Here is a 13,932-nt window from a genome sequence, read left to right as displayed (position 1 = left end):
CATTCTTCAACCTGACTGAACTGAAATCGGACGACATTTTAGGACTGAGTCGTTACTTTTACAGTTCGATAACGGAAGGTCTTTCTTTTCTTGACTACTCCGTGTGCACGGTTGTGTTGTAAATGCTTATTCGTGGATAAGATAAAACTAGACACCTCGACACGTGGTATGATAAAATGTGTTGACCATACAACTGAATTTAAAAGAAAAGATATTTTTGATAAGCTATCACTGTCCTGATACATTGTATATATCGCTCTGTTTCTATTCATTTTCTATTATAATAAAATGTGTTCACCATATGATATGACTGAAGCTAAAAGAAAAGATATCTTTGATACGCTATCACTGTCCTGAATACATTGCATACTGTAAATCACTTTAAGTTCACGGTAGCAAATTTTCAATGTGTAACAAAAATTTACATTTTCACTGTTCTTTAACTTCACGGTGGTAGAAAGTGATTTACAGAAAGGATGTGTGGAGAAATCATAAACAGGTTTTTCACGGTGATGATAAGTTCACGGTCCAGAGGTGACAGTGAAAACAGTGAACTTAAAGTTACAGTGAAAGAAACAATAATTACAGATATCGCTCGTTTTCCATTCATTTTGCGATTGAAGCAGTTTTTCTTCCTTAAGCTTACAATCAGGTATGTGCAATCTGATACTGTAAATGCATTTAAGTTCGCGTGGTTTTTATTTCGCGCTAAGGCGAAAATGGGGTGTTCGCGGTGGTTTTAAGTTTGCGGCAGCGTTATAGTCGCATACTGCTACGGTACTGGACAAATGAAACGGTAGCCGCGAAAACCACGAACATAAAACCACCGCGAACATTTCTGCATTTACCGTATCTTGTACAATTAATCGCTCTTGATACACAACCACCTATGCAAGCATACATGTATCATCCCCTAATTTCACGCCCTTCCCTCAATCCACAGTATGAATGGTCCGTCCCTAACACCTAACGTTAGCGGAAAGCTGATGATCTTGCTTGGGCCTCCCCGCTATCACCGACCATGAGCTTTCATTCAAACAAACCTCAATGCCTCGGAGAAAAATCGATAGACTTTCACGGCCGGCAACAGATACGGAAAGGCCTTGGAGGATATGAGGAGAATATCCATCACTGCCTTGACCCGAATCTGAACCACGCTATCAAGGCCGACTTGTCTTTTTAAATGCTGACTAGAATGAAAAATTCAGGCCTTTTCGTGTTATGTCGTAAGTAAAGTATAATAAAGCCATCTGCGTGAGTCGACCGTTGACAATACAAATGCTTGAGGGAAAAGGGTATACGGAAATTTACTACTTATATATTTGCCAATGTCCTCTATATGATGCCGAAAGAAACGAATTACTAGTATATAAAACAGCTTTCACAGATTCTTCTAGCTTTCATCATTTGAATAATTTACAAAAATCCATCTTTCTACTAAAATCAACCAACCCACTTACGATACAAAACGTGTGTCTCTTCATTTTCCACTGCCTTCAAAAAAGAAGTCAAACCCAACCATAGTCAACCATAGATCTAGAACTTTCACAGTAGACTAGATAACTATTTCGATTTCCATGTATCACCATGTACTTGTTTGTCTGCAATTAGCTTTTGGGCATGAACTTGCAATAAAGTTATTACATACATGGGGTTCATTAAGTTGTACGGGGTTGGTGGATACTATCTACTGTAATGATCCACTATCAGACTATCAATTCGTAAATATAAGATATTGATACCCCGCTCGATTTAGACATGGAGAATTTTTTTAACCAGTTCAATGTTAACCATACCTACATGCAACCTTACTTAGATTCTCAGCATTAGTTGGTACGCATACATGTAACTGTTCATACACGTAGAGGGTTACGCGAAGTATACAGACAGCGTCTAATGACCACATAGGACATGCAATAGATTCGGTTCTCACTTGACAACGTTGGCTTTGGACTTCATCACAACACCACCTTGCGGATTTAGGAAGAAGCGCAGCAAACTCGTCACTTCCCAACGCAACACATTTACGTAGTTGAACGCACTCTAGTCGTAGACTGCGTTTAACATCTACTAACATAATTCCACCTGGGTGCATAATTCCGCCACCCTGAAAAGATACGTCCAATTAGATCTCCAACCCAACGTCCCCCAGTATAATAATACGTTTTATTGCAAGTTCATGCCCGTGGGCTAATTGCAAATACATGGTAGAAACATAGGGAAAACATACATGTGTCAGTGAACTGTGACTGACTACTAGTATGTTGTAACAATAGGCTACTAATACTAGATACGACTGTTGGCTATATCTAAACTAGCTGGGGTTGACTTCTTTTTTTGGAGGCATTGGAAGACGAAAAGTCCCACTTTTTCTAGAATTTGTGGCTTTTTTTAATTTCAGTGAACGTTAAAGGCAACCAAAGCTATACTAGGGGCCAAAAAATGGAAATAAAAAAAAAGCTGAAATCTTTATTGTAGTAACATTTACTAACACTGTCTACATTTGTGTTGTAATAACTTCATACATTGAGCATTTTAAAACTGTGCAAAAACATGCCATACGATGATCCCCATAGTTTCGCACGCCTACAAAAACCGGGTGACGATTTTCAGAGTTTTCACATTACAACCAAGTCATATTTTTGCATCATGGACGTCGCTATATATTGTGATAGTGTTGTTTGAACTAATCATGTGTAGAAATGACTAAATAAATTGACTTTCAAAATCTGATTTTCGGGCCCTAATATTGCTTTGGTTGCCTTTAAGGTGTACAAAACTAAGTAACGCAAAGGAAAAACAAAGGCGTGAAATTCTGAAAAAAACGGATCTAGCCTTAACGGAGTCATGGTTCAATTGTACCATCATGTTTACGTTTCGCATTCCTTTGCGCTGAGATGCAGTTATAAGTTATCCCTACCGTACGTGACCTTTCACGGTCGTGATGTTTACTGAAGTTTGAAGTACAAGATGGCCTACCGGGTCTCACTAGGGGGAGACTAAACAGTTAGCGCCTGCGCCTAGACCCCACGGTGAGAGACCATGTAAAAACCAGGGTTTAGACCATTGAAAATCCCTTTTTGGTGGGATTTTTTTGTGAAATCTGGGCAGTATAGGAGTGGCTGTGGTAGGATATACTCTGTATTTGCTGAATTAGGTAAAATAAATGGTCTGTCTCTACCTTGTGGGTTTTGGCACCCCCTGATATAGTGGGATGGTCTTCAACTGTGTGTCTGAAGCCTGTAGGACCTATCCAAGGGCTCTGATTGGGGAGGGGGGGGGGGGAGAATCTCCGGAGAATAGCCGTATGGAATTTGTCAGGGATGAATCTGATGACAGTTGACATAACTGGTTAGTATTTGAGAGTAAGTTTTTGTAGTCTGATGTTTTGATTCCTGAGATAATGACACCTTCTTTTTCTTCACTTCCCCATAGGGATAGATGCATTACTGACATTTATTGCAACTTTTTAGTCTCCCCTACGATTCCGCAGAAAAGAACTTTACGACATGTATTGAGTCAGCTTACAGATGTGACTTGATGTTTACTGAAATATGAAGTACAAGATGGCCTACCGGCTTTCAGTATTGAGGGGTGAACTAGGAATCCAGAGAAAAGAACTTTGCGACACGTATTGAGTCAGCTTACAGATGTGACTTGATGTTTACTGAAGTATGAAGTACAAGATGGCCTACCGGGTCTCAGCATTGTGGGGTCAACTAAGAATTCGCAGAAAATAACTTTGTGACATGTACTGAGTCAGCTTATAGATATGACATGATGCTTACTGAAGTATGAAGTACAAGATGGCTTACCGGGTCTCATTATTGGGGGGTCAACTAGGAATCGGCAGAAAATAACTTTGCGACACGTAATGAGTAAGCTTACAGGTGTGACATGATGTTTACTGAAGTATGAAATACAAGATTGCCGATGACGTGGGGCTAACGTGCATTATATGGTTTAATTTGTCCATTGTCAATATTGGCCGACAGATGCCAAGTTGCATAACAAGATGTTTACTATTGCGTTCTTCGTGAGTCACGACCGACTGTTCAACGACATGCCTTTTGGTTTGATCAGTGCTCCACTGTGCTTTCTTAGTCACCTTCGTCAATAAGGTTATATGTTTTCGGTGCCGTTTGTGTGTGTGTGTGTGTGTGTGTGTGTGTGTTTGTGTGTGTGTGTATGTGTGTGTGCGTGTGTGTGTGTTTGCTCGTGTTTGTGTGTGTCTCTGTGTGTTTGTGTTTGTGTGTGTGTGTGTGGTTGTGGACAGCATATAACTCAAGAAGCCGTGGATGGATCTTCATGATATTTGGTAGGTGGGTAGGGACCAGAAAAACAAATAATTTCGTTCGATAATGGGTCTAATAGCGGCTTTCTATGGTACTGCAGCGGGACTTCCGGTCTTGATATCTCTTTTTTTTGTCTGAACCGAAGGCACCAGTGTCACGTAGTACAAAATGGTTTATGGCATAATAAACGACTGTGACAGGCCAAGAAAGACTATGGTTAATCAGTAATTTACTCTCTATTTACTAGCCTCTACCAGGCTCCGCGGATGGCTTGAAAAAAAGTAGAAATTGACCAAATAGAGTGAAGAGTATGCTAAGGGAGTCGGCTACGGAGAGAGGGTCCAATATGCCATCCTAGATGGATGGTATATTGGACCCTCTCTCCGTAGAAGCTATCTATTTACTATCAGTTGCAGAGGGCATCACTGTGACATTATATTTGCTATCATAAAAAGGTGATGGGTTAAATTAGGCTCAATTTAACAAAGGATTTCTGTGGTACAACCATTGTCTTCTTTTGACGTGGACGGAGCTATGTGTATACGAACAATGTGCACTATATCAATCGGCCATCTTTACAAATAAAAACGTCCCTAACTTAGATTTCCAACCCTTCAGAATGTGACAATGTCTTCCGTCACTGCACCTCGAAAATCCTCAATTTTTGCCCCCTTTATCGATGTTACGTATTCAACTGTGATTGTTTGTCCGCCATTAATTTTTCGTCGACGACCAATGACATTCAAACTAGCTAATTGTAGTATCAAGGAAGGCCATTTGAGGACGACATAGACGCGTGTGCCCCCTCCCCTCCCCTAGCTACTGTAAATGCAGAAATGTTCGCGGTGGTTTTATGTTCGCGGTCTTCAGCGCGAACTTAAAACCACTGCGAAACCTTTTGCCCACCTACACGTATCGCTGTAGCGCCACTAAAGTTTCAAACGCGAACTTAAAACCACCGCGAACACTGCATTTTCTTCCTACCGCGAAATAAAAACAACGCGAACTTAAATGCATTTACAGTACCTCATTAGCATACTTCACCTCGGGATACACGTGAATGTTGACAAAACGCACTCGAGGCCGACAATAGTGACCTGACAAGATTCCACACAAAGCCATGCACGAGGTGTAATTATAATAACACCTTACCCACACACTCATCAATTCATACCCAAAAAACAGTTTTACAAAAATTATACTTTCTATTCGACTGTTGTGTTATATCTTACAATTGATTTTAAGGAATCGGTAGGTCTTTCTCTCACTTTTCGGCAACAAGAATCAAGGTTTTCACGAAAGAAATACCACATATACCCTTGGGGCATGTCATTATCCTCCTGTGACTTTAAGGCTTACTCAGTAAAAACTGCACACACAAAATCTACCCCCATATAACAATCAGCACGTTGCGAATCTATTTTCTAGTCGTATTTTTGCCATACCGAACTTCTGACCGTTATTTTCATGAGATGATAGGTGAAATTATTTGAAGGTTAGTCGTGCTTGCGTCTCATTACCGAACTGAATGAAAGGTCAACGTTCGAGTTGAACAAGGTCGAAATGATTAGCCCTTAAGCTTGTCACAAAGAACTAGTTATTATATATCGCGGAGTCAGGCCCTCTTCCCACTGAATGTTTGAACTTTGAGGGACCCAAACTTATATTAACTGTAAGTGGTGCTAACTGATTACATTTAAGTCAACCAAAGCAATATTAGGGCCCAAAATATGGAAATTGAAAAGATGCTGAAATCTTTATGGTAGGGACATAAACACTATTTAGCACATTTGCGTAATAACTTCATACTTCGAGCATTTTAAAACCGCGCAAAATCGTGCTGTACAATGATCCCCTTAGTTTTGCGAGCCTACAAAAACTCCGCCGCCGATTTTCAGTGAGTTCCACATCACAACGACGGCATATTTTTTGCATTATGTACGTCGCTATACATTGTGATAGTGTTGTTTGAACTAATCATGTATAGAAATGACTAAATAAATTTACTTTCAAAATCTGATTTTCGGGCCCTAATATTGCTTGGGTTTTCTTTAATATAGAGGTGTACTTTTATTGATAAAGAAGTGTATTCTTTAAAATTTCATACATTTCATGTTGTAGATAAGCATCTTACGATTATACACTCCTTGCAGTGTGCAAGTAGGTAAATACGTTAATTGTAGTGTAAATGGTAGTTACACTACGTATAGGGATTATCTTGTTATTACTATGTTGAAATAGAAATAACAAGTTATAACATAACATAACAAGATACTATTGTGTAGTCATAGTCGTAGAAAACCTTACGAAAGTTCCTATACTTTCCTTGTGTCAGGAAAGTTGTTTTATGTGTCGTGTATAAGCAAATGTTAAGAGAATTTTTTTGTCTCGCGAAAGGGGGAGGGGGGCATCGTGTCCGCAGGCAGTATGAAAAGTACAAAGAGAGCCTACACAACAAAATTGGTAGCCTAGCTAAAACTACCCTAAAGAAACAAATATTATCACCTTATGTCTGAAGATATAATGAACAAAGGATTACGATTTTTTTTATATTCATAGGATATTATGATATTACGAATAAAGCATGGTATAGTGAGTTTATCTCAGTATCAATCTTGTAAAAGGTTCTCGTTTTCATTGATGCGTTAACCTTTGACCTAATTTTCCATATTATCTGGCTAGAACCAAACCACCTGTTAAAACACCTGCAACGTCACGACAGAAAAAAACGTCCAAGGAAACCCCCTTCTGTCATTGAGAAACTGTAGTTTAATGTTGACATGTATGACTTGTACAGCTACGCATCGGTTGGCCTTGGTACGAATGCAGGTGTTGTGTTCCAAGAACACGCGATGGTAGTGTGTATATAATTTGCGTCTCAGTAGCCGCAGGCTTCTCTGACCATTTCATTTGTGAGGTCAAATTTCAACGACCTAACTTATCACTCAAGGGGATGATATTTGACCTCTGTGCTTATGCTTATTAAAGATGTGCAAGTTTTGGTCCAAACACGTGTAAAGTTATTATATATTCTGTTGAGAAAGAGGGTTGACAACTAAATAGCTGATATCCAACGAACTGCGAAGTAAGCATTGTTAAAATAATTTGGCAACCCACAGCGCTACAAAGAAAGTTATCGATGTGCTAGAACCAAGAAACTTTTAAATGAGATTCATTCAGGTGAGAGGTTGACTTTTGGCAGTAAAGTCGTGCAAAAAACATACAGCGTTTCATGATTTGTTATCGTTCAGAGCCAAACATTTGGACAGGTCCAAAAATAACTATTGCCATTCCACAACGGAATTTGCAGTTGTGCTCTTGCAGAATAGTTTCTGAAGGTAAAGACAAATTATGGTGGTACCTGGTATTAAAAGAAGGGGTAAAAAGAAGAAAAAAAATAGAAGAAATCTTTGTGATGACGTCGCCATTTTCACATACCTACGGCCTACCTGCAGTAATAATAGTTCTTCAGTGTATCTATCTTGAATGAACAATATTGACACTGGAATACCATTACGTGTATATAAGCCACTCCCTTTCATAATATAACCTGCAAAAACGAGGGTATGTATAATAACACTGCTTAGAATTATGAAATATGCACATGTGGAAAAAAACGGCCTCTGTAACCTAAACTTTAAGAAGAGAAAGTGGTGTTATTTGACACGGAGTTGAAATTTGATCCCTTGCTGGACATGCTTGTTAACATCCATGCTCCGTGACTATGAAGGGACAAAATGGCCGCTGACCTCATGTCAACAAGTCGAAAGTTTTCTTTGTTTTGAGTTATATCCTTCAAGATATCTCCTTCGTTAAATTATTCTAGTCAGAATAGAAGAGAAATGCGACAACAGGGAGAGAGGAAAACCCAGGAAGCATTTTCAGACATATTTCTCAAATATTCTGACCAACTAAAACTTCGTCAGTCGCGTTTCGGACGACAGTTTAATTTGGTGCAGGGGTTCGCTGGAAAGCTGAATGTGACGTCACCTGAACAAGCAGAAGCTGACCCAAAACATACACATAGACAAATAGCAAACCGGCTTTGCACAAAAAGCGACACTGCATGCCACGATGACCCCCTATCTCACAACCCAGACCATGCAGTCACAATATTTTCCAACCCAACACCTGAAATAAAGAGCTCTCTTACATAAGACTGTGGGAATCGAGAGTTTGAAACACCTACCGCGAGTCGCCAAGTCACTCATGGTTGCAGTTCAGTCACTGTGCGTGTGTTTGTACCAACACTGCTTCTTACGTATCCGCCGTAACTCCTTCTTAGTCAAGCCTGTCGCCTTTTCCTTCTCCTAAGAATCCATATTGGCGAAAATGCTGTTCCGAAGCGGTCACTGTTGTAGAAAATCCACGCAGAATGCTCCTCACATGGTCTCACCAATGGTGTTTCACAGGGTGACTACGCGCTGTGGCGAAAACCGGTTCGACAAGATTTCTTCAACTTATCTCTGCAACTGTGCCCTCCGGACTTGTACCTTGTGATAAACACACTAAATCTCCGATCCAAAGAATGCGGCGGTGTCCTGTCAGCGTATAAGTTTAAGTGTCCTTGATCTAAGCTTAAGAAATGAAGTCTACTAGTTTGTCCTTCTACCTAACCCTTAGTACGACCGCCATAGTGAAGAATTCTGGTTACACACACACACACACCCTGTTTCGTCATAGTAGAGGTGTTGTCTTTTTTTCGGCTCGTGGTTTTCTGAGGTCCCAGACTACACGGTGCACGAGCAGGAGGGTGACACTTCACGCGAAACAGCTTTTCAAACAATCCTTAAACCCCACAGGCTCATATTACAACTACTAAACGACTGCCTCTAGCTTTTCTATGAGGCTTAAAATGCAGGGAGGGACTAAAACGACTCAAAACTGCCTTCCAATCGTCGTTTGGGAGTATTAGAAAATGGCGAAAAGTATGGAGACCCCCTGTTTTGTTGGTTTGCGCCCGAGGTAACGCTAAAGTCTTCACGTGTGACCTGCCGTGCTGAAGATGTCACGGACCTGCGGGCAGAGACTGAGGGATGTGACGGTACCCGATACACAGGCGAACCGCCGGCAACAACCAATGCTAGCCCGCTAGTAGTCTCTACCAGACTAACTACGCCGGCTGTGAGCCTGGAGAATAATTCACCAGGAAAGTAATTTGGCCACCAGGGGGTTTAATTTGCATGCGAATTGTTAACCTTCTCACAGACTGATTCTCCGGACAAATTATTCCATTTTTTCCCGAATTCCCCCCGTAGGAAGGCCTGGTGGAGGTTACTATACCCCTAGGCTCCACTCTTCATATGCTTAACCTACGGTTTAAACCTGTAAAAATCACCAGTTGATTGTATAAACATAGCCTCGATACTTGTAATGATACTGAATCGAAGCTACCACCACACCACTTGAACTAATTAAAGGTTTGCCAAAAAGAGTTACTCAAGCAACTGGATAAAATTAATTGTGAAACAGTCAGACGTTTCAGACAGCATTGGCTGTCTTTCGTCAGTGACTGAAGATAGGACTGGGAAACTCTAAATTTTATCCAGTTGCTTGAGTAACTGTTTTTAGCGCATCTTACTACCTGGATGTCTAACCTTCATCAACGTAATTAAAGGTTTGCCCCTATCTAGACCCCCGCCCGACAAGTAAAGAAACGTGACAAACCTGGCATGGTTGAGTCGCGTAGAAGCTGACTTTCAAGAAAACGCGTGGACGGGAAGTTTTAAGCTCATTTGAGGTTGTGTATGATCATAACAGGATTATAACCTGGTGCAAACCACGAACTGTTTAGCACTGAAATCAATCTGTTGGGCTTCAGGCTGTATCGAGTGCGCTCGTCAATGAAATGGATTTGTTGCCAAAATTCACCCGTCCTTTGTTTCAAAGTATCATTCTTACATCCTCCGCTTTTTCGTAAGGTTTTCTCGGTTTACTCTTTCAGATCAAACTTAAGAACTATGTTTATATCTAAATTATTTAACTGTTAATCATTCTACACAGAAAATAACACAGAAGAATTTCATTTTTCATTCTTTTATGGTAAGAGTGAGTAAGATTGTTACGCGGAAATAGTAAGCGGATACAGTCGCGACAAATTGACAAAAATTGTTGTCAGTACTTTGATACATGGTCGGCAAATTCTAAGTATTCTGCGTCATAAGTTCAAGTATTTTTTTTATAAATTTGTCGTTCGTAGTGGACCGTAAATTTCTGTGAAGTCTCCTGTCGCGGATTGCTATTTAAAAGTTATCGCAGCCATGCAACGTAACTTCCGTTCAACTTCACCGTTCGGAAAGGTATAGTTTCTTTTGTCGCGTTTCAATCGTGCGTTTATTCTGCCGCTAAATTTGCTGGCGCGAGGAAAATGTTTTGGTTAAGGAACTCGTCCATGTTCCTAGCATTCGTTCTTGTCTTGACCAAGTCAGGAGGTAAGAAAAGTGCCGTATCTAAGCAGGCTTTCCCTACCACGGGTTCCAAACGCTGGGTCACAAAAACGCTTGTTGTACAGTTTAGACAAACAAACAGTCGATCATTATAATACTTCTTAACTCCATCCCTACACGCCCCTTCCCCATTCTCACCGATAGAAAGATTTTCTGTTTAGGAAACATTGTAGTGAAAGGGCCCGATATTTGACACGCCGCTCGGTTTACGGTGGAGACTGTTTTGGAAACACTGTGGCAGGTTCATTACTCATCCCTAACCAGGTCTCCGTGCGCGCCCATGCGTGAACATGCAGGGTGTCGTATTCGTGGTATACGTAAGTGGCACCACTCACTAGCGCCCCCTGTCGGGTGTTATACGACATGCAGCTTCGGAACGTTGTGTGTTTCTAACACCTTTTGATGCTGATGTAGGCATTAAGCAAGGTAATGTGGCAAAGTCTGACACAAACTTATCTGCCGGGTGTCGTATTCGTGGTATACGTAAGTGGCACCACTCACTAGCGCCCCCTGTTGGGTGTAATACGATATGCAGCTGTGGGAACGTTGTGGATTTTTAACACCTTTTGACGCAGATTTTCTTCACATTAGGTAACGTAATGTGGCAAAGTCTGACGCAAACATATCTGCCGGGTGTCGTATTCGTGGTATACGTAAGTGATCACTCACTAGCACCCCCTGTCGGGTGTTATACGACATGCAGCTTCGGGAACGTTGTGTATTTCGAACACCTTTTGACGCTGATGTTCTTCACATTAAGCAAAGTTATGTGGCAAAGTCTGACGCAAACATATCTGCCGGGTGTCGTATTCGTGGTATACGTAAGTGATCACTCACTAGCGCCCCCTGTCGGGTGTTATACGACATGCAGCTTTGGGAACGTTGTGTGTTATCCTTTTGACGCGGATTTTCTTCACATTAGGCAAAGTTATGAGGCAAAGTCTGACACAAACATATCTGCCGGGTGTCGTATTCGTGGTATACGTAAGTGATCACTCACTAGCACCCCCTGTCGAGTGTTATACGACATGCAGCTTCGGGAACGTTGTGTATTTCTAACACCTTTTGACGCTGATTTTCTTCACATTAGGCAAGGTAATGTGGCAACGTCTGACACAAATATATCTGCAGGGTGTCGTATTCGTGGTATATGTAGGTGGCACCACTCACTAGCGCCCCCTGTCGGGTGTAATACGACATGCAGCTTTGGAAACGTTGTGTATTTCTAACACCTTTTGACGCTGATTTTCTTCACATTAGGCAAGGTAATGTGGCAAAGTCTGACACAAACATATCTGCCGGGTGTCGTATTCGTGGTATACGTAAGTGGCCACTCACTAGCGCCCCCTGTCGGGTGTTATACGACATGCAGCTTTGGGAACGTTGTGTATTTCGAACACCTTTTGACGCTGATTTTCTTCACATTAGGCAAGGTAATGTGGCAAAGTCTGACACAAACATATCTGCCGGGTGTCGTATTCGTGGTATACGTAAGTGGCACCACTCACTTGCGCCCCCTGTCGAGTGTTATACGACATGCAGCTTCGGGAACGTTGTGTGTTTCTAGCACCTTTTGACGCTGATTTTCTTCACATTAAGTCTGACGCAAACATATCTTTACAGGTATTTTAACCTCTCAATAAGTGGACACTCACTAGCGCCTCCTGTCGGGTGTTATACGACATGCAGCTTTGGGAACGTTTTGTATTTCTAACACCTTTTGACGTTGATTTTCTTCACATTGGGCAAAGTAGCGGGGCAAAGTCTGACACAAACATATCATTTCAGGTATTTTAACATCTCAATAGGGGCATGGGGCGACAGTGAAAGAAATTCACTCCTTGAATTCTACATTGCAATCTAAAAAGGACCAAAAAAGGCGGGAAACAAGAAAGGACATGGCTCCGCCCAACAGCAAAGAAAACATAAGCTCACTTCACAAATAAATATTAGATAACGACGAAAAGAAGGTTCACTGTACAGCAATCGACCACACGAAAAGTTTATAATTCCCATCACATACGATACATGTGTTAGTATATCAACCCGTGACTAGGGCGCCATCTTTTCCATATGGGGGTTCCTGATCAACATGTGTTATGACGTCATAGTGACATAGCGGGGAATTAACATAATCTAATGACGTCAGCTGAAATAAAAAAATCATTATCCGCTGGGAAGTGCCTTTTAAAAGTTACAAAACTGAGTAAAAAGTCGAAAGCCTAAAGATATCAATACGATGTTCACAAATTCATAAAAAGTCATCTTTAAGTGTTATTTCAATTTAATAGGTTCACAAGTACCAAAAAGTGTTACGAAATCAAATATTGATTACTTTATGGTATTATAATCTCCCGAGCTTTCGCCATCTAGAAAACCTCCAAATAACTACATTTCTACTAAAATCACAAAACCTACTTATCATTAAGAACGTGGGACTATCTATTAGCCCCTGCCTCCAAAGAAGAAGTCCAACTCCCCAATAAAATGTACGTAGAAACATCGGATAAATCTGTAGAATCATTTTATCCCCTTTTTACGTTACCGTATCTGTGTATCCCCTTGCAATTAGCCTTCGGGCATGGTTTGAAAATTAAGAAATATTTATCTATAATGGTATTATGATCATAATGATGACATACACGACACTTTAATAGAAACGGCACTGGAGGATAAAAACCGTTGGTTGTCCCTAAGCGACCATAACGTTATCGGCTACGTGTAATATGTCCTGAATTCTTCCTATCAAGTGATCGGTAATTACCGAGTGTGACGTCACCTTCGGCCTTGTTATTCCCGAGGTAGTACCGGAGTGACGTCATAGTCGTGTTCGGGATACCGATCAGAAGCTCTTCCTGACGTGCTGCATAATTATTGGAAGTATCGAGTCCACACTTGTGCATATATATCGGCAAAAAGTAGTAGATAAAGAGACGTATAAGGAATAATTGAGGGGAGGTAGTTGTATGAAGAAGAAAATAAATCAAAACTTATGTGAGAATCTTTCAAAGGAAACCCAAGCAATGTCAGAGCCCTAAAATCGGATTTTGAAAGTCAATTTTATTATTTCTATTCATGATTAGTTCAAACACTATCTTAATGTATAGCGACGTCCATGATGCAAAAATACGACGTCGTTGTGATGTGAGAACTTACTGAAAATCGTCACCGAGGTTTTTGTAGGTTCGCGA

General features: G+C 40.9%; 1 protein-coding gene across 13 annotated transcripts in view; it reads right to left on the bottom strand.

Annotated features, from left to right (window-relative positions):
- LOC136442212 (probable voltage-dependent N-type calcium channel subunit alpha-1B) overlaps positions 1-10,038 on the bottom strand; it is a 152,241-nt gene extending 142,203 nt beyond the window's left edge. For 5 of the 13 annotated variants that reach the window (XM_066438953.1, XM_066438956.1, XM_066438960.1 and 2 more), the window contains exon 1: positions 8,485-8,787. In XM_066438953.1, coding sequence (XP_066295050.1) covers positions 8,485-8,506 — 22 coding nt within the window. In that variant the 5' untranslated portion in view covers positions 8,507-8,787. Of the gene's footprint in view, positions 1-8,484; positions 9,100-9,962 lie in introns of those variants that run through there. The other 8 variants (XM_066438962.1, XM_066438961.1, XM_066438963.1 and 5 more) reach the window with 6 other exon arrangements.
- Positions 10,039-13,932: the final 3,894 nt, after the last annotated feature.

The sequence above is a fragment of the Branchiostoma lanceolatum genome, chromosome 9, assembly GCF_035083965.1.
Source record: "Branchiostoma lanceolatum isolate klBraLanc5 chromosome 9, klBraLanc5.hap2, whole genome shotgun sequence".
NCBI classification, from domain to species: domain Eukaryota; kingdom Metazoa; phylum Chordata; class Leptocardii; order Amphioxiformes; family Branchiostomatidae; genus Branchiostoma; species Branchiostoma lanceolatum.
The sequence above is the reverse complement of the archived record's forward strand: the minus strand, read 5'-3'. Positions and strand labels throughout refer to the sequence as shown.